General features: G+C 39.5%; 2 protein-coding genes across 16 annotated transcripts in view; both read right to left on the bottom strand.

The window, feature by feature from the left end:
• The window catches only part of scrib (scribble planar cell polarity protein), a 60,312-nt gene extending 47,008 nt beyond the window's left edge, over positions 1-13,304 (bottom strand). For 6 of the 13 annotated variants that reach the window (XM_079259646.1, XM_079259658.1, XM_079259647.1 and 3 more), the window contains exon 1: positions 12,398-13,300. In XM_079259646.1, coding sequence (XP_079115772.1) covers positions 12,398-12,556 — 159 coding nt within the window. In that variant the 5' untranslated portion in view covers positions 12,557-13,300. Of the gene's footprint in view, positions 1-12,397 lie in introns of all 13 variants that reach the window. The other 7 variants (XM_079259655.1, XM_079259648.1, XM_079259650.1 and 4 more) reach the window with 4 other exon arrangements.
• Positions 13,305-14,152: 848 nt separating this feature from the next.
• Positions 14,153-24,069, bottom strand: part of LOC306770832 (poly(U)-binding-splicing factor PUF60-like) — an 11,300-nt gene continuing 1,383 nt past the window's right edge. The window contains exons 3-11 of one of the 3 annotated variants that reach the window (XM_079259832.1): positions 21,316-21,405; positions 20,770-20,820; positions 19,508-19,669; positions 19,306-19,398; positions 16,929-17,142; positions 16,615-16,847; positions 15,974-16,088; positions 14,945-15,192; positions 14,153-14,858 (exon numbers count right to left, since the gene is read on the bottom strand). In XM_079259832.1, the coding sequence (XP_079115958.1) occupies positions 14,559-14,858; positions 14,945-15,192; positions 15,974-16,088; positions 16,615-16,847; positions 16,929-17,142; positions 19,306-19,398; positions 19,508-19,669; positions 20,770-20,820; positions 21,316-21,405 (1,506 nt within the window). In that variant the 3' untranslated portion in view covers positions 14,153-14,558. The remainder of the gene's footprint in view (positions 14,859-14,944; positions 15,193-15,973; positions 16,089-16,614; positions 16,848-16,928; positions 17,143-19,305; positions 19,399-19,507; positions 19,670-20,769; positions 20,821-21,315; positions 21,406-24,069) is intronic. The other 2 variants (XM_079259833.1, XM_079259834.1) reach the window with 2 other exon arrangements.

Genomic DNA, 24,069 nt, shown 5'->3' with positions numbered 1-24,069 from the left:
CCTGCTGAACCAAAAAAATGGGTCCTGCTGTTTTAATGCTTGAATACTCATAGAAGGTAATAAAAAAAGGTCAAAGTGAATGTTATATGTCCAATTTAAACATAGCTAAGAGCAGCCTGTATTGATCCATAAGATCATAGATTATTCTAAGCATGTCTATTTGTATTACTTTGTAAGATCCTCAGAAAAACATGAAAATGAAAAATAAAAAGTTCAGAAAGTTGTTAACAAGTGCAGCACAAAGTCACCTTATGTAGTTCACTTGGTTCTGCATCCACCCCCAGTGGAAAAATAACTGCTCTACTTTAGGTTGTTATTAAATCGCTCTGCTTTGCTGCTGTAGCTTTTTTCAAAGCTCAAGGACAGACTGTAGCTCTGACACAAGGTACACTGCTTGCTTCTGTCTGACAGCTTTGGCTCAGGCTGAGGCCAAGGCTGCTCTGCTGCAAGTAGATTTGGAAGAGAAGTGGACTCTGCACACATCTACAGAGGGTCTGCAGGGACAGGGAAGACCAAGCCCACCGGGAGTCTCTCTCTGAAAGCGCAGGGTAAACAAGCCTACGCATGAGGAAAAGCACCGGCCCCGGGGAGATCCATCACCTTGGAGACCTGTGTTAGTTCAGTGACAAAGTCAGCGGGAGAAGGAAGCAAAAACCTCCCTGCTGACGCTCAACTGGCAAAAAAAAAAAAAAGAAGCCTCACTTGATCTACTTCAACATTGGGTCAGAGAGAGCACAGGCTTATCTTCAACATAAGATGCAAGACAATAACACCCCTACTTAGGATCACAGCAAAACACATTCATATGACACTGAGACAGAGTAATTACAGAGTTGCCTGCACTTCCCTCCCATACGAATCCTGGGAGGATCAGCACCGGGATCAACCAAAACACTCGCACACAAGCAAGCACATGCTGATCCCCACTGGCTGCCTGAAACACACTTCTCTGTAAGCCCAACATTATGAACATGGTTTGTAACAGCAAACCTAAAAATATATGACATGGGAACCTGATGATCCAGTTAGCACAGTTTGTATATTTACCAGTGTGCCTGTTTGTCTAATGAAGTATGAGGTGACAACCAAGAAAACCAAAATTGGTACATGGATGAATATGTCCTTGTACTTGACCCTACCTGAAATGTCTCAGAAGACCCTATTAGACCGCTGAGCTACGGCCAATGTCACACACACACACACACACACACACACACACACACACACACACACACACACACACACACACACACACACACACACACACACACACACACACACACACACACACACGTCTATTTCCTGATTACCCAACACAAACAAGACATGCAGCCTCAGCAGGAACTTTTGTCTGAAGAACTCCGTTCCACAACGTCTGTTTCCACTGCAGGGAACGCGGTCTAATGATGCTCCATTGGGACTGGTTGTACTTGACCCTACCTGAAATGTCTCAGATTAACCTTTAACTAGGCTCCGTTGGGTTAACAACTAGGCTGGGTGGTTAAACAATCTATTGTTTTTCTTCCACAATTTTACAAGCTTATTTTTGATCTGCTGAATATGAAATGCAGCAGAAAATCTCTGAGATATGTGAACTGACAACTTAAAGGTCTGTCAAAATTTATTCAAGCTTTTCTGCACAAAATCTGAGAACATTTGCATCATTGCAAATGTCAAATAGTCACCCAATGGGCTAAATACACTGATTTTACTTGCCCAGTACCAAGAAGTTGTATCTGATAAAACTATTTGCCTAATTATGCATTATTTACATTTATTGTGCACTGTGGCTGTGATCATGTAATCAAGTACTGTGTGCTTGGCCAATAAAATGAGTATTTGGGTACTTATAGAAGCTATACCGCTCAAGAATCTTTGACACTGAAATGACAGTAACCTTGAGAGGTTTTGCCATCTCTATGACCAAGTTAGCAAGACCAGTAACGATTTATAAATCTGCTAAGACACCTGACAAAACTTGTTTTATCTGGTCAGTTTATGTCTAAAAATGAATAAATTGTGCTTTGAAAGTTAGTAAAATATATGTTTATTGTTTTACTTCATCCTTCAATTTAAAAAATAAAAACAAGACAATTTGCTTTGACAACCTTAACACTATTACGTGGATTGTAGTAAACAGAGAGATTTTACAACCAGTTCCACAGAATTTCCTTCATACCAATGTGCTTTTTCACTTCTTTATAAGAGTTCATAACATTAGAGCCTGGAGCAAAAAGTTCAAGAACTTTATATTGGAAACAGACACATATTCTCTGTCCCCTATCTGTAGTTGGAAGGTCTTTGCAAGCAGAAATACAATTAGATATAATAAATATCATGTTTTGGTGAATGTAATACAGTTAATCTATGAGTTGTTATTTGTAGCAAACAGGAAATTAAAAGTTATTACACTTGAGTTACAAATTTGAACATTTAATCTGTTGTAGTATTGGCAAGCTGATGCTTGGTCGGATGGTACAGAATAAAAAAAAAAAACATCACGAAAAAAATACCAAGGTTGCTGATTTATGAGTTTTCAATTCATTACTACAAATATTTGTGTTTATGGATAAACTGCGTACAGGCAGCAGTACAGTTTCTCTAATAACTCAAGGAAATATTTGGCTTTACTGTGCAGCACTTCGTTGCTGCTTCCCTGCCAACATATAAACACAATCAATGCATGTGCCTTATATCAGCTGAGCTGAATTACTGGTTCCGCTCCAAGCTGGAAAAACGTTCAGTCTCGTTCCTAAATTCAACCTGGTGTTGCCTTCATCGTCTAAATGAGCTGAAATAAAACATTTCAGATGATTCTTTCAGTTGACCTGCCTCACAGTGTTCCCATTTGTATTTAAAGCCTCAGAAGAATAGAGGTTAGCATAATTAAAACGCTGCGATTGAGAGAAGAGCTGCACAGTTAACAAGACTGAAATAAAGATTGATTAACTGGAGAATTCATCTGGGGTAGGTTGTGCATATCTGTGGAGCTTCAGCACAAAACGTCTATGTGTGGGCTTTTCCAACAGGAATGTGAAACAAGTTCAAGTGTGTGTGTGTGTGTGTGTGTGTGTGTGTGTGTGTGTGTGTGTGTGTGAGGAGTGAGTTCAGCTTCCAGAGGGCACGGCAAACTCCTGGGGATTCCAGACATGCCTGCATTGCCTTGGATATCACATGCTGCTGTACAAAGACAGCTATGATGAGCTAATTATTAGGAGTGGAGAAAATCTAATCGATAAGTCGAAAATCGGGATTTTTTTTTTTTTTTTGGCTTCACAGTTTTGATTTTTTTTTTTCTTTCAAATAAAATTAATCCAATATAAATTTTTTTTCATTTTTATTGTTTTTTTAATGATCCTTTTACTTATATTCTTGGGCATTATAGCAGCAGAATGATGGTCTGGCTACTGCGTTGTTTTTTTTCTAATTTAATGCAAGAAAAATGATGAGCAAAACATTTTTTATACATTTTTTGTTTTTAATCTACAAATATCAGCAATATCGAAGAATTGGGAGGATCGCAATTTAATTTTAATCGGCACCCAAAAAAATCGGAATCGAATCGGGACAAAGGCCTATGGTCATAGCCCTACTAATTATGCAAACAAGTCCCTCCTTTTACTAGAAGTTTTTAAATGAATGAAAACTACTAGAAAGAAGAAATTTATGTAAGTTATTAACTGAGAACATAGAACTAAGGGTAAGTAGATGCTACAAAGTATGAAAAAATTTGTTTTTGAAATGCTGCAAGAGGCTGGGACTGCTGTAGTTTGACTAAACTCATACAATGACGAGAGAAATATGAGATTAACTGTCTTTTTAGAGGAGAAAAGTAATGAAAATCCAGACAAAGAGTTGCAACGCTAAAGTCTGGAAATCCTCAAGTTTAAATAACTACACGGTTTACAGTAAACAATAACCTCTCCTTCAACACTTGCCAAGTCAGTCGAGATAAGTCCAATCTGTTGTTGACAGATTGACGCACTTTATGTCTTTTTAAGGGAAGAATGTTTTGAGTCCAAAACTCATTTTAAAAAAAAATGAGAAGAAAAACCAGGACATTTTCTTGGAGATGAAAAGATATAACCTTAGGGGGCCAACGGCCAGTGCACGCATGCACCCATGGTGGACACAAACTGCTCCCATCTTCTTTTCTGCAGACCTGTTGCTGCTTCATTTGTTACTCATTGCTGGTTTGAGCAGGAGACATGCATGCGTGCATACTTCTTTGTTGTTTCAAATGAATCCCGCTGTGTTTTCCATTGACCTCCTTGTCATACACGCAAACATTCGCTCATCAGCACCTCTCTATTAAGACGGCTGAAACTGGTCATGTGGCACAACCCACACATTCAGCCTGTGTCATTTTCTGTTTGTTCAAAATCCAATTAACCAACCGTGACTGTGACCAAGACGGCCCCTAGAAAGAACTTCAGACTATTTCCATGCAGGTGGGCCCTGAACAAAAACTATTATTAAAACAGCTGATATATATAAAACCTTCATTTCCGTAAACAGAAATGAATGAGTATAATCTTTAGAAATTACTACTTTAACATAAGTTTGTTTTATTTAGTTTTAGTTGACAGAGCAGAAAATAGTTTACCTTTTAAATCTGCAAATCAATCAAGTTAAATATATAAATTATTAGAGACTGAAACAGATATTTAAGCACCATGGCTGTTCCATTGCTTATACAGAGAAACATGCTTCAATACTATTCAGTGATACTATGAGATAGTATGGCAGACCAAGTCAATATTTATATCAATAAGGAAGAGAAGTAGACAACACAACAATTTAGATAAGCCGTAAATGATTACTGAGTCAATGACAACGCTAATTCTAAACATGGAGCACCACAGTTCAGCCTTTTTACTGCATATTGTACGAAACTGTATTTCATGAGTGAGCAGTAAAAATGTTATGTGCATTTATTAAATTACATACCCTGCTTCCGCTTACACCCAAAAAAATGGATGTACAGAGAACAAATAAAAAGGCACAAAGAAGGAGCTTTATTTCAACACAACCACAGGCATAAGTTAGCCGGCATCGTGTCATTTGCGCACTTTTAGACCACATGTGTCATTATCAAATTTATAACATATTTCTATAAAAACAAGCATTCTGGCAATTTTAAAATGTACCACACAGTAGTGTAGAAACAGTTATGAATCAAATTTGTGATTAGAGGAAAAATGTTTCCCAGCTTCAAACTAACAGCGTGAGATGCAGCCGTCACAGCAGTAATACAAAGTAATACAGCTTGACACCGACAACATCTGAGTATGTATGCGGGGGAGAAACAGGGTGGGAGGGGCTGAGACCAAAACAAACACAACGGCAGAACTGGGAGGTGCTCCGGACTATACAATAAAATCTAAGTGCAAATATCCCATTATCGAGAACTATCTAATGTTTCACAAATGCTTCACAAAACAAGGCCCAGAATGGAGATGGCCTCACAAAAACAGGGCATTCCATGCCTCACTTGATTATTCCCACTTCCTGCTTTCAGATATACTCTCCACAGAAAGGAATCAACAAGAAAAACATAGGCGTCAACAAATTAAACTGCCCTGAACTTAGGCAGTGACTGAATGCATGGGTTAGCCCAATAAAAAGACAAAACAACCTCCCGAGACCGCTCCTCCACTGGGACTAGCCCAGACAGAAAGCCCCGTCTGCACTGGCCACCTGTTTCACAACGCAATATAAAAGCAGAACCGCTCTGATGTTGAGTGGATGAAGTGGGCAACTAGTGGTTAAACTCCAGTTCCCAGTGCTTCTGCCACTACAAGCAGCCCATGAGAGGAGGGGAATGCTTCTTTACCTGTATCTATCAGGTATTTTCCAACTGTAAAATCCCAGCTGAACTGTGATAAGACAACTGAAGGCGACAGAAAGTGATCCATCACAGCCAAAAGAGAGAAAGAAAAAAAAGAAAGAATCCCTGCTATAAAAAGTAAGAGCTGGGCATGTGAAGGCTATCAGGTTTCAGAGTGATAAAGGCCTTCAACGATTGTGTGTGACCAGGAGATAAAGGGCAGCATTTGTTTGTGTTTGGTTTTAAAGCCATCCTGGATGACCTATTCCTCCACAGGGAGATCTGTACTCTGACAGATGAGCCTCAAAGGGCCGTTTATGTGACCGAGAGTGGAGATGCTGAGGTCTTGTGTGATGAAAAGGTCCAGAAACAGCGTCCCATCCCAAACAAATGTCATGGCTGAATTTAGTCACTCCAACCTTCTCATATTCAACACTGTCAGCAACATCTCTGAATATGTAGTCTAAACTAATTCTGTTGAAAATATGCTAAATAAGTATCTGGCAAAGATGTCAAATTGCTCCGCAAGATTAAAAATTAACTAACCATGTAGCAAGAAATGATCCGACTGCGTATGGTTCAGTGTTTTTGGGGTCTTTTCTGACACGCAGTTCTATGTAAATCCTCTGACAATTGAAGATTTTAACATTTTGCAGGCTTTTGCTGGCCACAGCAGGTTATGAACTGATCAATATAACCTAAATAAACTAAAGTCTTACAATGGCAATAAGGCTTTCTGTTGTTTTACATTTAATCTTAAAAAAGTACAACGAGGCCTGCGCTCTGAGCTGGCTCTTAAGATGATGAAATAAACATATTAAAACAGTGGGGGGGGGGGGGGGGGGGAGCAGGAAAAAAAGGTGTCACCTTGCACAGCTTGTCATGTGTACTTAATGCCTGTAGCAGACAGATCGGCCCCCTATCACAATGCTCCAGCAGCCACAAACTCTCCCCTACTGCAAACAGCTGCCACTGCCACCATAGCTATCAATTATTCACTGCAGCTTTGCCTCTGTTTACCTTTGAGGTTTGAGACTCAGGCCAGAGTGCACAAGAGAGTGGTGAGACAACTGCACAGAGACCAGTCCAAACCACTGTACACACACAGCGGGGCCCAATACATTATAATAATGTGAGAAAAGTTGTAAAATACTCTCCCCACCCTTTTAGCTTAAACGGCCTTGCAATCAGTTCTTTCTGAACTCAGCTGATATGTCTTTAGTGTGAGACCTAAACCGTCCATTATGCACATATTAATTTACAATGAAACAGAAAAAAAGCAACAACTTTCTTTCCTTTTAGCAGCTGGACTATTTGGATGATGGTATTTTGTTGTGAAAACTGAGAAGAATTAAAGACCAAAACTGCTGATTCATTATGAAGAGATCCACCAAGGTGGGACTGAATTCTGGGAGCAAAATCTATTCAAGATCTGTGCATGAACCAGTAGATAATAATTACAGTGCATGCCTTACAGCAGCAGCACTGTACATGTGCAAGTACTCATCAGATTAAGATAGATAGATAACCTGATAGGTGACAGATGGAGATACTCATGTTCACTGTGCAGAAGACTTTAGCGGATATTGCCATTAGGTCTCTGACTCCTGCATTCCCTCTTGACACTGCATGTCACCCAGTGTTCTCAGATAGATGGATGACCAGAACATCTGAGTCCCAGAAGACTGAGGATCAGTGGAGCTCAGCTCAATTCACAGAGCCCTTCCACAGGCTTCCCCTACACCTGTTAATCCATCTCTGGAATAAAATACAACCCCCTCCTTACCCACTATCACCATTACATATTCCCCTGCACTCACACATGCACCTATTATTTCTCCTCTGTCCCATCACATTGGTGGTAGGAGGGGGGGGGCGGCCGGATGCGAGACCAGCTGGTCTTAAGCTCAGACAAAGAGACCTGCTGAATGTGCTCTTCTATAAAAAAGAAACAGACCTCTCACACTACAGTTTCTTCATAGACTCATTGCTCTGAATCTCCTTCCTTTTTCATTTCAAGTTGCAAAAGTTTACTTCTGTTTTCTCATGATAAGAGGGCAGGATTATGTATATTACCAATAAATAGTGCTAAATTACTACTAACAGGGCTAACGTGGCACTTAACACTGAATACTGACACTAAAAGTTTAATTTAAGATTCATTTACACTTTGAATACTGGTTCATCTAGTTTTACAAACACATTGCTAAAGCAGAGAGGGTACAGGAGCCAGAGGAATGATGTGATTTTAAAGAAGAGAGGTCTGTGACAGGTGCAATTTATCTTTGGTATTAACCCAGCTGGCATGTCGATGGGGGGGGAGAGCTATAGAAATCAGCAATATCACGACACAGTGCTGTGTACATTTCATAGAATATATAATTTAATGTACTTTGTTGAGTATCCTAAACTCCACAAATCGAAGTTGTGGTGCATTTGAGATTTTTTTGTACAGCTGGTGGATGCAGCAACACTGATCCATAAATCTGACAACTTTGTTGTTTTTCCATAAGTTCATAACAAAGCCAAAATAATACACTTGAATACATGTGAGCAAACAATAGTAGAACAACAGAACAAGCTAAAGATAAGTGCAAGGGACCAATTTGGGTAGCATTTGACCCAAGGCTGAAACCACACATGGGACTGAATGAAGAGAAAAGCACTCAGATTGTTATCAGTACATTTATATTTTCAAAATAGAAGCACAAAAGTAGATCCCAGAGGAAAAGTGTACATTGAGGAGCAGTGACATGTACGCAAGGGCCAGAAGTGTGGTGCTGAAGGGCATTTTTATGGCCGGGTGAAGCCTTAATCTGCCCTGTAGTGAAAGATCTGTTAGCACACACATGAAAAGGCAGTGGTATCAACTGAGAAAAAAATAAAAATGCAGTCATCCTCCTATTTATTATACATACACCATTTCTTTACAATTAAAAACAAGCATTATCTGAATTTATGATCTAATTAATTAAGATAAGCCATTTCACATCTCTTCACCAACTATAAAACTGTGTTTTTAGTAAAAACAAACAAGTACATGTGCCAAGAAGTGGATGAAACAACTGTCTTATTGTTATTTAGTCAACTGGAAGTTCCCAGAATACCACTGAACACTAGAATAATACTGGACAAGCATGTATAAAACCTGTTTTTCAAAGACACATGTGGACACACCCATCAGCTCAACAATGACAGAGTTAGAACAAGAAGGGGCAGAGCTGCTGGGCAGAGCGCATGTTTTAGAGCTGGGGTTTTGCCTGCTGGCTACTGCACCTGCGGTCCACCTGGTTCCTCCAAAACCTCCCTCTTTTCTTTTTCAACACATGTAATTTAACTACAAGATGTCTTAAAAAAAAAAGAAGAAGGAAAAAAAAGTCAAGTTTGAGCTGGTGTAAAGCTGCAGCAGAGTGGACAGGAACCACGAAATGACACTGGATATTGGGAATGGGGAGGGTGGAGGGCTCCGACTGTTGAATGGAGCTCTTTGTAACCTGTCATGGGACTTGAAAAAGGCTAAAAAAGATAATTCCCTCTTCCTCTACATAATCTGTGAGGCAGGGCTAGTTGGTAGAAAGCAGCAGAAAGATATCCCCACTGACAACTCAAACCTTTGAGTGTAGCTATAAGAAGAATAAATGCTCCAAAATTACTTAAAACTTTCCATCCAAGAATGCAAAGTGTGATAAATTATGAAGAAAAAAAAAGTTAAAAAAAAAAAAAAGAAAAAAAGAAAACATTATCACTGCTTTCTGTTTCTACTTTAGTGTTTTTAATTGTCAAAGCAGTTCCTTTTAAATTAATGAGTCAGTGTGCAGAACTTTGTGGGTCGGATCAATGTAATTCAAGTCAGGTGTGTTGGAGCAAGGATACACTGAAAACCAGCAAGACAGCACTCTTCGAGGACCAACTTTGAGCACACTACTTTAAACAATTTCCAACAACCAAGAAGGGTCTGCTACAGTTTTGTAACAGAGAATATGCTGATGCTGCACGGAAAAGAATTAACTCTTTTCACATCATGACCCCTTAACCTTCAGTAATAAGCGACATTGTTTTTTTTTTTTTAAAGAACCTTTAATTACTAGAGTACATGTATGTTACACTATTTCTGAATATTCACAACAGCAAAGCAACATAGCTATGAAGGCCTGTCAGAGATTAGATTTTGTGTAATGAGAAGACGGGGCAATGAGGCAGCATTAGCAGTTAAGGATGCATGGACATGTGGGGAATTCCTGACCAGCTGCCGACTTAAAAGGTCCTCTAAATCCACAACATGCAGATAAGTCATACTTGATGTGGTTACTATTCCATCTAGTGTAATCACCGCCTGGATAAGGTTGTGTCTTACATCAGACAAACTTATTTTAATTCTCTTGTTTCATATACTTAAAAAGTTCCTGATGTGGCAAATGAAGGCATCATTACTGTGGAGAGCATAATCTGAGGTTGCTGCGCAGTGCAAAGGGGGTGAGTCACAGCAAACTTAAGAAACGACCAGGACATCTAAATCGCCATCTGTTCGCTACGTTAAACCCTCACCAGCACGATCTAGACCCCTCCACCCACAGCACCACACTGACTGCTGCTACACTTCACGATTCTTTTGTCTGTTATTTACATAGAAAAAGAATTTCATGACTACACTGACAATGCTGTGCATTGTATAAACATGTTAAAACACTATTGTTGGCCTAACTAAAACCAGTCCCACTGGACTGGTCAGCTTGCTGGAGAGTGCGTCCCAGGGCAGTGACTGTTTGAAGGTGTCACCTCTGAGCCGATTATTTTCTGTCCATGGCACATGTTGGACATCGAGGGGAAGCCAATGAGCATGGCTAATTGTCCACGCTGTTTGTCATATAAAACTGGTTTGTTCACAGAAACATGGGAGGAACAGAGGAGCAAAAACAAATGGATATAACATATCGCCCGAGACTGACAAGTAGGTCCACAGACTCATCTTTGAGTAGAATATGTAGTGACAAGGAAGGGGCATTCAGGCGCTTAGTTGTGAGCTCATAATGATAATGCCATTCACCGTACAGTCAGCGCTCTTGTGCCAAACTCTGCATGGGCCTGACCTCTCACACTGCTTCCTCACTAAGGCCCCTGCTGACTCCGAGGACCAGAAAGGGCCCATACGCTTTGTGTCTGCATGCTACGCGGTAACAGTGACCACACGAGACATTCTGTCACCACGCATTTATGTCTCCTGGTTGAGACCAGTGCTGCACAGAGACTGTTGTCGGTTAGCTGTCTGTAGTGGCGTATTTAGTGTATCTGTCAGTATGTCAGTATTTCAGAGGTCAGGGACCCAGTACACTGAAGAGGTTCAACAGGTATGAGAAGATCTGATCTGTTAAAGAGGGCTCACTTTTTGTTGAAGACACAAACATGGGAATAAAAAAGCAAGAGTAACTAATTGTGCATTTTGAAAAGTGCACTGGTAATATGTGAAAAAAGCCAGTAGGCAAGTCATGATCTGTCAAACAAAAAGCAAAGCAAAAGTAAAGGGAAAAAAACCAAACAGATTACTCAAAAAGGCAACACTGTTATAGACGATTCTAGACAACACAAGTTGTTTTTGTGCTGAGGTGAGGTCGTTTTTCTATGAAGAGAAATTTCATTTGACCCGTCACAGAAATATTCAGTGATTTTAGTAATAACTGTGTATCTAAAATACAAAGAAACCCCATTGTTAATGTTTCCCAGAAGGCAGTCCTGAGCCAAAACTTTAGCCTCTGCTGACCCAAAAGTGTTAACAATCGCCATTAGCAAATGTGCCACTTGTCCCCTTCCCCATTAAACATAAGAGACTGACAGTGTCTACACCTGGCCTGTCTTTTCATTCGAACTCCCCGTCAGATCACAATCGCAGCCCATGTATTGTCCTAGAGATAAACAATGTCTTGAACTAAATAAAACCTGCGCTTTGTTCCAAAGGTCTGACAAGCTACAGAGGAAATGGACCAAGCGCCCTCCTTCCCTTAAAATAAACTTGGCTATGCAACGCAAACTTTTGTCATATTTCAAATAGTAGAAGTGTGGGTGGGGACGGCTTTGCACATCATTCCACACATGCCTTTCTACACTGCATCCAATCTGACTGACCACTGTTGCCACTTCCACAGGCAACATGTGTGCCAGCTGTTTCAGTCTGAGTTATTACACATAAACATGCACTTCATTTGCCCTCTGAATGAGAAAAGCATCCCTTTTCTCACAAATAAAAAGAAAAAAAAAACAGGCACACATTACCAAGTTATAACATGTGTCAACTTTGACTTCAATCAAAACTGATGCATTGCAGGACATGTACTTTCCACAAGCAAGAGAAACATTTTTTACAGTGCAAGGAAGGAGCTATCTGATCTGATGAGGAAGTATCCGGGCAGGAGATACCGTTTACATCACCTGGAAAGTAACCTTTGCTTTACAAGCAAGCAAAGGGTGAGCAAGAGTAAAGTAGTGGAGGTGAATTCACCCGAGTTCCACGCAACACCACTTTTACAAAGGGATGAAAATGTGACTGCTGTTTGACAGAAGAGATGCTCAGCATACCTTTGGTAGCTCTTTGAGTTGATTGGCATCCAGGAGAAGTTCCTCCAGGCTGCGGCTGTAGCGGAATATTTCATCAGGGACTGTCTGCAAGTTGCAATGCCGCTTGTCCACCGCCTCGACGTGGCGGTTGCAGCGCCACAAGGGGATACACTTCAGCATGTCCGGCCGCCGTAGGGGGGGATGTGGTTGCCGGCGTTACTAAAATCTCCGCATCGGAGTGAAAGGCAAGGGAAGGTCGCTGGGAGAGAGGGTGACTTGAGGGAGTGGGCTCAATGTCAAAACACTTACTGTGTTCCCACGATGATCCTGAACAGGAGGCCGAAAATCCACTTAGAGACTAAAATAATCCCTTCGATCTGTTAGCGATATTCCCAGTCTTGCTTCACAAGTGTTCAACAACTGTCAGCTCCGTCCCAGCGTCATCCAGACCGGATTAAACTTAACACCTAAAAAACTCAAAAACTCCTACTTGCCTCAAGTGTTTCCTCACTTTCTTGCATTCACTTCTTCACGCAGACAGACCAGCGTTAGCATGTTTTGCTACCGCTACCATCCCTGAAGCAGCCCGAAGCTCTCGCCGAGGCTAGACAGCCCAGCTATGCAGAAAAGCCGCTTTGAGCATCGGAGTCATGAGTGGTGACTGAAAACCACCGCTCGCCTCATACGGTCATAGATAAAAAAGCTATGACAGAACAGACAACACCTTACACGCAGGGAGTCGGCAGAGATTAGCCCGAGTGTGGCAGCGTGAGGATGTTCTCCGTCCTCATCGGCTGTGTTGTTAGCAGGCTAGTTATGGTTAGCCGCAATCGGCTAGTAGGTGACTGGACGTCTTTGTGCCAAGCTGCCGTTAGCTAACACTGGTATAATTTCATCTATCCAAAATGCCGGCTCTTTTCGTTTGATAGAAGCATTTCAAAAGTTTGTTTTAAAAAAAATAAATAACCAGAGTATTCTTTCGCTCCGTGGTGGGTGAAATGCCAGTGGTGAGGAGAGTAGGCGCTCAGCAACAGCCGCGCTCACCTCCCTGTTGAACCAAGGCAGGCCGGTTTGGTGCGTGGGGGGCTGGGCAAGGCTCGAGCTGGAGCACCGCCGCTTTGCGCCTCTGTAGCAGAGGCCACATGTTACTGTATGACGCCACCTAGCGGCCATTCATTAATGTTTCTCTAATATTTATATCTTCGAAATTATTTCGTTCAAAAGTTTGAGACATCAGGGAAATTACTTAGAAATAGTAAAAGCTGCTGTTTAATCACTTTACTAAACTAGCCAGTCGAAACGTTAACATTTGCTTACATTAAATATCCCCAATATAATCTACCTAACTTAAAAGTACAATGCATTTGCCTTTATCTTACCTCCACCATTCGTTCCCACCACGCTAAAATAACTTATTAAACAGAGAAAGACTAGATAAATATGGTTCTTTTTCAGGTCCAGAATTCTTCCATTGTAAATCAAATTATTGATCTGGTCTATGAGCAATATTTCATTGGAAAACTCAACTAAATACAGTTGGAACTTTGTAGATCTATCAAGAAAATACATTTAAGTATTTACCACTTTCTGCTAAATCAATTGCAGTTTATGACCCTGTCAGGTGTTTTAGGAACAGCTCATCTTCCAAAAACTTATTTACGAAGTGTTAAATTACTTAAAGTGAACTATTCCAAGTACATTGTTACTGAGTAACACAAGTCATGTTACTCTTTATTCAAAAGCATAATTAAAATTCACAACACACTTTTTGTGGACAAACAATAACCTTTAATTATAGAAAGAAAAAAGTGTTTACATGTCCCAGCAATTTCATAACAGAAAATAAAGGAGCTGAAGCAGGGGGAAAAAAAACTACAGGTAAACGTTTTACAAGATCAGATTACAAAATTTTTTAACTTGCACCAAAAAAGGAGTCTTCACAGATCACAAAGCAAAAAAAAAAAAAAAAAAAAATCAGACAAATATTTTATGAGTCTCCCCTAATGGAACTTTTGACATTAATATCAATGGCAATTTTTTTTTTTTTTTTTTTTTAAAAAGGAGAAAAAAAGAAGTTAAAATGTAATTACAAGGTTCAGAGGCTGCATCTTTAACCGCAGTGACTGTGGCTGAAATGACTGAGTGACAAGTGTGAATACATGTGCTGGTGAACCATTTCAGACTATGCAGAGAGGTCACTGCTGTTAAAACGGTCTTGGTCATACACTTCTGCAACAACTTTGCGACCCCCAAACCAGCGGTCGTTTAGGGCTTGGATAGCTTTGTTCATTTCTGACGCCATGGAAAACTCTACAAAGATTTTGACAATGATATCTGCATCCTCCTCCTCTCCTTGTTTCTCCTGGTATATGATGACTCTGTTGACGGTACCAAACTTCCCACACTCCTCTGTCACCTCCCCTTCCAAGTCGTCGTCAATATCCTCTGGTCCAACCATGTTTCGAAGCACCATTACTGTGGACTGGAAAGGAGCAGGACAAGAATTCAGTAACAGATTATTTTAACATAAAGGAATAAAGAGTTTTTAACAACACAATGTCAAATCACCTCAGATTTCCTGAGTAGCTTCTGCATCACCATGTGTCTGGCACTGCTGCCGGAGATGCTCATGTGTTCTTGGTCACTCAACATCTCTTGCCCTGTGCCATCTTGAAGCATTTCTTCTTTCTCTTCTTTCTTCTCTTGCTGACCGGACCCACCAGCTTGGTTAGACAGGACTGGGGGCGATGCAAGCACTGGGTTTACCAGGCCAACTTGGGGAATCACTGGTATGGGAGGACGCACTGGAGTAACACCTTTTCAGGGAAGGTAAATTATGCAGTCAGTTCCACTGTGCAGAAGAAATCATTACAGAAACAGCGCAAATATGACTGAAAATTTGTATTTATTTAGATGTGAAACACAAAGCCATCTAGTGTCATTGCATCACAATTTAATACCCTCCAAGTTTAAATCCACTTAATCCTTTCTTGAAGGAGCTTTAAGTTTATAAATCAGGGGAATACATAAAGCTTAACACTTTCTCTCTGGGGAGCAAATTTACGCTTGATCCTGATTTTCATTGTGGATTAGAAGCTGACTTACCTGAATAATTAGATTTAAAAAAAAAAGAAAAGAAAAAAAAGAAAAATATCTGTCATTAAACAAGATTAGAATATAGAGACAAAGTATCAACACACCTACACCACCTGCCCAGTTCAGGGCAAGTGGGCATTGTTACTTCACAACTGACCTCAACACTGTACTCAATGTACCTCGCTACCTGGGTGCTGACAACACACTGAAGAAGAGCTACGGACTGGAGCCCTGGAAGACAGCTGTGGTCATTACAGGTCACGGGGGGGTGCAGCATCATCATCAGTGCAGAAGGAGAGTGTGCTGCAGGATTTCCCCCTTAGTGAAGTGAGCGTTTGCTCAGAGAAAACTATGACTTCATTGGGAAAAAAAAATGTTGCCTGTTTTCAAAACTAGCTCTAAAGTGGTGCTGGTAATATACTGCTGCAGGTTTAGCCTTCGGAGTAAAACAAAAATTGCCATGTAAAAAAACTGAGCACTGATCCATGTTGTTGTACACACCTGTGATGACCCCAGGGGCTTGAGCAGCCATAACAGCCTGAGGTATTCCCATTTGCTGACCAAGTAGTTGGGGCGCAGCCAACGCTCCCAAGACTGATGCGCCAGCTACAGCCTCCTTAAGAGAGGGGGCCGAAGACATTAGGTAAGGGAAACACACAGAACACAACACAAGGCAGCACAGTCAACGATCACACAGCATGACAAAGAGTAAACTCAACTATTTACCCTTTTAAGTAAGTATTCATATAAACAGCATATCAGCATTAAAATAACTATCTTTAACTTCTTAATATATAACTAATCAGAGTAGAAAAAATAAACTTCATGTCTACTTGTGCTAAAATGCTCTTAGCTCATATGTTTAATCGGTGAATGGGAGCATTAATTACATGTTACTATGCAGTGTACTCAACTAAAAAACAAAAGTAAAATCACTATGTATGAGCTGTGATTGAGGTTTAAACACCCTATAATCATAATTACTAAGATTGTCTCAATTAAACATAACTAAAGTAACAACGATAGCAGAACTACAGCTTTTAAGTGACTAAAAAAATGGCCTTTTCCCAGTCACATCTAAACATTCTACGCTTATCATTCTATGCTTTTGTCATTTCTAGCTAGATCTGGGTTATATTTACCTGGAAGGCCATTAAATCCCTTTGGAAGGGATTCATACTTGCCTGGGCCGTTATCTTAGCGGTGGCTGCCGCTGCAGCCACAGCTGCAGCAGGTGGCAGCCCACCTGGGGTCGTGGGGGTCAGTAAGGGCATGGGTGGAGTCACAGCTTTGCCAACCCGAAGGTACTGACCACCCAAATCAAAGAGGTTCATAGAGGACACAGCATCCACGGCTGATTGAGGCTTTTCATACTCTGCAGGGCAACAAAAACAATACATAGTAGTAGAGCACTGGCAAAACAAGAGCAGGACGGAATGAGACACCCTAAGCTTACCAATGAAACCAAAGCCTCTATGCCGCCCTGAGGTGGGGTCTCTGGCTAACGTACAAGACTTGATTCTTCCAAAGGCCTCAAACACACTCTTGATGTCATCATCCGACAAGTCAGGGTGCACAGATGCTACGTAGATCCGGTTATAGGCGCGTGCCTCCTCTGCAAGCTGGTCAATGATGGGTTGCGCCTGACCGATGTTACTTGGCCGCCCAACCTATTGCACAGATCACATCAGCGGGGCTACTGAATGAAGGATTCAAAGTAGCGGCTGAGAGCGCGGCACCTCAAAGCCCTAGGTATATGCAACACTAACCTCACTTAAAGCCACTGGTCTCCTATTGTAACATTGTTCTCATAGCATCTTACAACAATCTTGAAAGACCTGAAAAAAGTTCTTCTGCACCCTAAAAAAAAAAAGACTGTCAGGTAAAAAAAAAAAAAAAAAAACTACTTTGAAAAAAAGAAAAAAAAAAAGAAAAGAAAAAAAAAGGCCATGAAATAAATGTGGAATATGAACAACTATACCTTTAAACTATGAGCAATACTGACCCTTCTCCGAGGCAACTCAATCTACACAACTACAAAAGCAAAAAGCAGACTGACTAAAACTTCAGGAAGTTTTGCTAAGTTACCATAAATTACTGACATATCACTGATAACCATCAGTTCTCATTAACCACATTTGTTTTTACAGACAACTCCTGCACAATGTTAGTCACTCAGCTGATGTAACTTCCACCAAGTATTATGTCCTATGTTTGAACGATCTGACAGCTTTCCTCTTTCTCACTAAACAACTCAGCTCCTTGTGGAAGACGAGCATCTAAGTGAGACTAAGATCTGTACTACAGATGAGGCGGCCAAGTAACACCAACCAGACGCAGTCCATCATCAGCACTCCGAGGTCATAGAGCGACGCTATGCGCCGCTGGACATCCCACTGGAAATCGTCACTTAAACAAGCCTTGATTACATCATATCAGCATAACACATAGACATGCACACAACTCATACAAACAAACAAAACTAGACAAACATACAACACACACCTGTACATTGACAGAAACAGACAAGTAAATGAAAGAAATTAGTTTAGGGATATCTTTAAAAAAAAAAAAAAAACACACGATCAACAAGTAGTTGATTCAATTTGATCTTAAACAACATCTTGTTCATAAGTATAGAAGACATAATGTATAGCTAAATTAGATATATAAATAAAACTCCTTCCTCACCCATCCCTCCCATTTCCCCAGAGTAGGGTGGGTGGCTGTTCATCTCTCAAGCTCAGGTCCAGAGTCCTGGGAGCTTGAGGGTCCTACGCAGTATCTTAGCTGTTCCTAGGATTGCGATTCTCATGATGGAAATGTCTGATGTTTCACCGGGTATCTGTTGAAGCCACTTCTCCAGTGTGGGGGACACGGCCCCCAGTGCTCCGATCACTATGGGTAATACTGTTGCTTTCACCCTCCAGGCCTTCTCCAGTTCTTTCCACCAAAGTGGCCGATATAAACAAGAACTATCAATGGCTGGGGAGGGCTGGACTGAAGGACAGCACAGGGGCACTAATCATGGCAGCACAGTAGCAGACCCTGTGCTGCAGAGCAATTGAGGCTCAGATCTACCATATCAGGCAGGATCCCAGGTGCAGACTATGCAAAGGAGCCCCTGAAACAATCCAGCACCTCACAGCAGGGTGCAACATACTGGCAGGCAAAGAATACATGGAGCGCCATAACCAAGTAGCCGACATGGTGTACAGGGACATCTGAGCAGAATATGGACTGGTGACCCTTAAGTCCCAGTGGGAAACTCCCCCCAAGGTGCTGGAGAATGAGAGGGCTAAGACCATCTGGGATGTTCAGATCCAGACAGATAAAATGGTGGTGGCCAACCAAAAGGACATAGTGATCATGGATAAGCAGCAGAGGAAAGCCATAGTGATCAATGTTTCCATCCCCAATGATGGAAATATCAAGAAAAAGGAGCACGAGAAACTGAAGTAGCAAGGCCTCAAGGAAGAACTGGAGGGTGAAAGCAACAGTATTACCCATAGTGATCGGAGCATTGGGGGCTATGTCCCCCACACTGGAGAAGTTGGCTCCAACAGATACCTGGTGAAACATCAGACATCTCCGTCCAGAAAAGTGCAGTTCTAGAAACAGCTAAGATACTGTGTAGGACACTCAAGCTCCCAGTACTCTGGTAGAGAACCTGAGCTTGAGAGATGAACGGCCACCCGCCCTACCCTGGGGAGATGGGAGGGGTGGGTGACAGAGGAGATTTTTTTTTTTAAATTCTATTCTATGTATCAGACTTTTCCTTTTCCATCTTTTTCTGATATCTTAAAAAATAATTACACCTCCAATTGACTGACCTTAATGTTTCTTCCCCCCAACATGACTGAGTTCATCTGCTCCAAAGCTAGCTGAGCAGCCTCTGGCACATCATACTCCACAAAGGCGAATCCCTGTACAGTCAAATCAAATGCAAGGATAACAGCACATCGGCAAACATTGACAACTTGGATGTTCTCCATTTTCACAATGATGTTAACTCGAGCATTAAACAATACTGACCTTGTGTTTCATTGTAACTGAATCCCAGGACATATCAATGCTCTTGATTGGGCCGAAGGGGGCAAAGGCCTGTCTGATGGTGTCTTCGCCAAGCTCGTAGTATATGGAACCCACATACACCCGACACATGATCGCTAACGCGCGCTGTCGCTGAGCTGCCACCTGCCAATCGGGGAAAACAGCATACAATAAGCATTAGAGAGTAAAAGAAAAAAGGAAGGTCAATACTCACACACACTCACACACACAAATAATAAATATGCAGTTTCTACTGTGCTTGCTTTCCCCAAAAACTCATGGGAGGCCAATTCCAAGATTGGTGGTCTGGATAGGTAAATGGGGTAATAATGGGTTACTTTAATCAATGGAAATAATTCTGTGAAAGAAACACTAAAAACTATACGTGTTATAAAACACTGATGTCACCAGAGGAAATTACAATATGGCCTCTAATCTGTTACTATTGAACAGACATATGGAGGAAAACACACTGAAGTGATTGACATGCACAGCCCTCACAAATATTTGGCTTCAGTAACTGACCTGTAATCCAGGGATGCAAGTAAGGTAACAACAGTAATCGTGGAGTTCAAACGAAATCCATACAAAGTCTTGATGAAAGCATTCAAACTTTCTTCTCAACTTTAAGGTGAGAGATGGTTCAAGCACTGAAAATTGTTTAACTGACTCTTTTAGTCAGCCTGTTGTTTTTTTAATAGTTTAAAACCAACAAAAGTTTTAAATTCCTAATCTACGACATGGTGAGAGGATGACTTGCTCATTCAAAGTAAAAGAAAAAAATCTTGACTCTGAGATGGCCAAAAAGATCCCTGTCACAGAAGTTCTCTCATTTTGTCCATAAAGGGATTGCTATCCCTCTTTTGTCCCATGCCAATAACTTTTTAAAAAAACAAGCAAATGCATATTTTTCAGAGACGTGACTTTTCTCCATGTGGAAAACCGTTAATGAAGTCCTCAAAAAATCCCATTTACAACCATTTATCGGATTAAAGAACATTAAGCGAGCAATCTCCATTGCAACTCAAGAAAGTAAATAAGTGCAACAGTCTTTCATCTAAAAGGACCGCAGACATGGTTGCGAGAACACTCGCTACAGAAAGCCATGTTTTCTTATAAAATATGCATTCTCAGATTAGATGAAAAAAGGCAGGGGTTGTTGCCAACGCAACCAGTAAAAGAAGGGTAACAGTCCTTTTCCACTGGGAATGCGCACAGGAAAAAAAATTTAATGATCTATTGACCGATTGTAAAGGTGAGAGAGGATCTCCAAAGCCCATTGTCACTGCTGCCATCTGAAAGACAGTAAAGATGAAAAAAGTGCTGAAAAGTAAGTTAGATATCCCTTAGCTTTGCTTTTTCAAAAAGGTCATTGCTTTGCTAGATTGATGAAACCAGTTAACACGGTATTCAGACCCTCCCTCTAAAGAGCATACATTTTGAGGATTTACCTCCCGTCACTACATTACAAATCACCAAACAGCAATGTACATAAGCAAGTCCCCTTTTAAAGTGCAAAGCATTCAACAAGATAACCAAAGCCTTCAGGATGATCTTCTCCATCTGAAAAAAAGCAGAGGCATATCGTCTACACATGCTCTTTTTCACAGCATTTGGGAGAAAACAGAGCAAGACTTCCAAAAGAACTAACCCAAACACAACTGCTGATATGCCAAATTTACTAACGCACGGACAGCATAAGATATTTTCTTTCAAGAATCAAGACTCAAGGGTGACACGCCGAATTACAACTTTGTCTGGCCAACTAGCTAAAGCTTTCTACATCTCACCTGCAGGTTGGTGAGTTGCTGCTGCTGATGGGCAATGGTCTGCTTCACCAACACACTCTTAATGCTTTGTTCCATGGCATACTTCTTTGCCTGTAAAAGAAAAATATTGTACATAAATTTCTCATAATTAACTGAGAATTTTTTAGATATCACAGTAATGTCCACATACCCTATACATTTAATTAAAATATATTTGAAGTTTTGAGTCAGCAATGGGGACACCAGTTTATTTCAACTCCAGCAACTACTGTTACTTAGAGACACATTTCCAAAAAACATCCGTTTAACAACATGGGCATGCATCACAATGTGCAATGATGACCTCTCGCTTAATTAATCCACACCGTAGTTTAAAATATTAATCAAAAGCAGATACACAGCATATAATACATGTATGTATACAAAAACTGGTTTCCTCCAAAACCACTAAGACGTCTCTTTGTTTAACACCCTATTGCAGGGGTCCTGCAAAATCTGCAGAAAAAAAACGCCAGTCCTTTAGGGCTGCTATTTAGCCGGTTTTGTTGTTTCCCTGCTCCAACACACCTGACTGAAATTAATGGGTCTTTGTAAAGAAGTTTACAATTTGATTTAGGTGTGTTGGAAAAGGTAAACTCGTATAACTTGCAGGAAAGCAGCCCTTGAGGAACAGAGATTGATACCCCTGCCCTATTCCTATCCCAAAAGCCAGGTTTCTATCCTTCTTCATACTATTGAGTCGTGTAATATTTCTTAAGCTTTTTGCAAAACCAATTTAATTTTCAATTTCTAACATTTAATTTCAACTTAATTTATAACAAATACCCCCATTATCCACTGAGAAGAAGAATAACTGCGTTTTATAGACAAGGAGCATGGACATTTTTTGCTAAAGACTCAAAAACTTCTTTCCCCAGGCTGGGAAATTGAATTTAAAAAATTGATTATTGATATATTTTTTGCTTCACAATTCTAAAATGGATTTTCCCCCAAATAGATAAAAACAATCCACAATAAAAAATTGTGTCATTTTAATGTTTTTATTGATCTTTTTATTTGTCCTCTTGGCCATTATAGCAGCAGAATGATGGTCTGGCTACTGTGCTGTTTTTTCCTAATTGAAATAAAGCAAAATGACTAGCAAAAATGTTTTGTACTTTTTTTTTTTGTTTGTTTTTACCCTACAAAAATCATCAACATACAAAAAACCGTGACAATCACAATTTAAATCAAATCGGCACCCAAAATATCAGAATCGAATCAAAATGAAAGCATATTGTCACAGCCCTAAGGCCTACTCAATTTGGTAATATGAAGGCCACAGTTCTTCTGGTTTTCGATGTTTTTTTTTTTGTTTTTTTTTACTGAAAAAAAAACTTATTTAAATTAAATGAACCATACAACCTACAAAAAGTTCTGCACAAAGACTCATTGATACATTGGAAACATGCAGGACTAAAACCCTAGAAGGATCATAGAGTTGCTGTTTTAGGTTATTGTTTTTAGAGTTAAAGAGTTAAACTAACGTATATAAAGTAATACTATACAATTTTTGCTTGCAACTAAAGTCATCTTTCACAAATAACAGATCCTCACTGAAATCTGAAAGTTAGGCATCTTAGTTCAATTTTATACAAATATTCCTACCATATGTAACAGAGTTATTCAACTCTGATCCTTGAGGGCCACTATATTGCAGGTTTTAGATATTTCCCTGCTCATTCAAATGGCCTAAATTAATGATTAATAAACGGGGTTGAGCAGAATCTGAGAAAAGGGTGCAGAGACGATCTGTTTCACTGGGTTTGAACTCAATCATCATTCAATTCATCAAACTTTATTTATGAAGTGCATTTCCAACATAAAATATGCAATTCAAAGTGCTTCACAGTTTAAAGTCAGACAGAATAGAAACACATAGACAATACTGGGCGTGTTGAGTAAGGAAAACGATCAAAGCATGCAGGGCAAGCATCAGAGTTGAAGAATCCTGCTATATAGGGATTTTGTCCTGCTATATAGGGATTTTGTCCTTATCCACATATATATGGACAAAATATATATGTCCACATATATATATATATACACACACATATATATATATATACATACATATATATACATATATATACATATATACATATACATATATATATACATATACATATATATATATACATATATACATATACATATATATATATACATATATACATATACATATATACATATACATATACATATATATATATACATATATACATATACATATATATATATACATATACATATATATATATACATATATACATATACATATATATATATACATATATACATATACATATATACATATATATATATACATATACATATATATATATACATATATACATATATATATATATATATACATATATACATATATATATATATATATATACATATATACATATACATATATATATATACATATATACATATACATATATATATATACATATATACATATACATATATATATATACATATATACATATACATATATATATATACATATATACATATATATATATATATATACATATATACATATATATATATATATATATACATATATACATATACATATATATATATACATATATACATATACATATATATATATACATATATACATATACATATATATATATACATATATACATATATATATATATATATACATATATACATATATATATATACATATATACATATATATATATATATATA

The sequence above is a fragment of the Telmatherina bonti genome (genome assembly GCF_933228915.1).
Source record: "Telmatherina bonti genome assembly, chromosome: 20".
NCBI lineage: Eukaryota > Metazoa > Chordata > Actinopteri > Atheriniformes > Telmatherinidae > Telmatherina > Telmatherina bonti.
The sequence above is the reverse complement of the archived record's forward strand: the minus strand, read 5'-3'. Positions and strand labels throughout refer to the sequence as shown.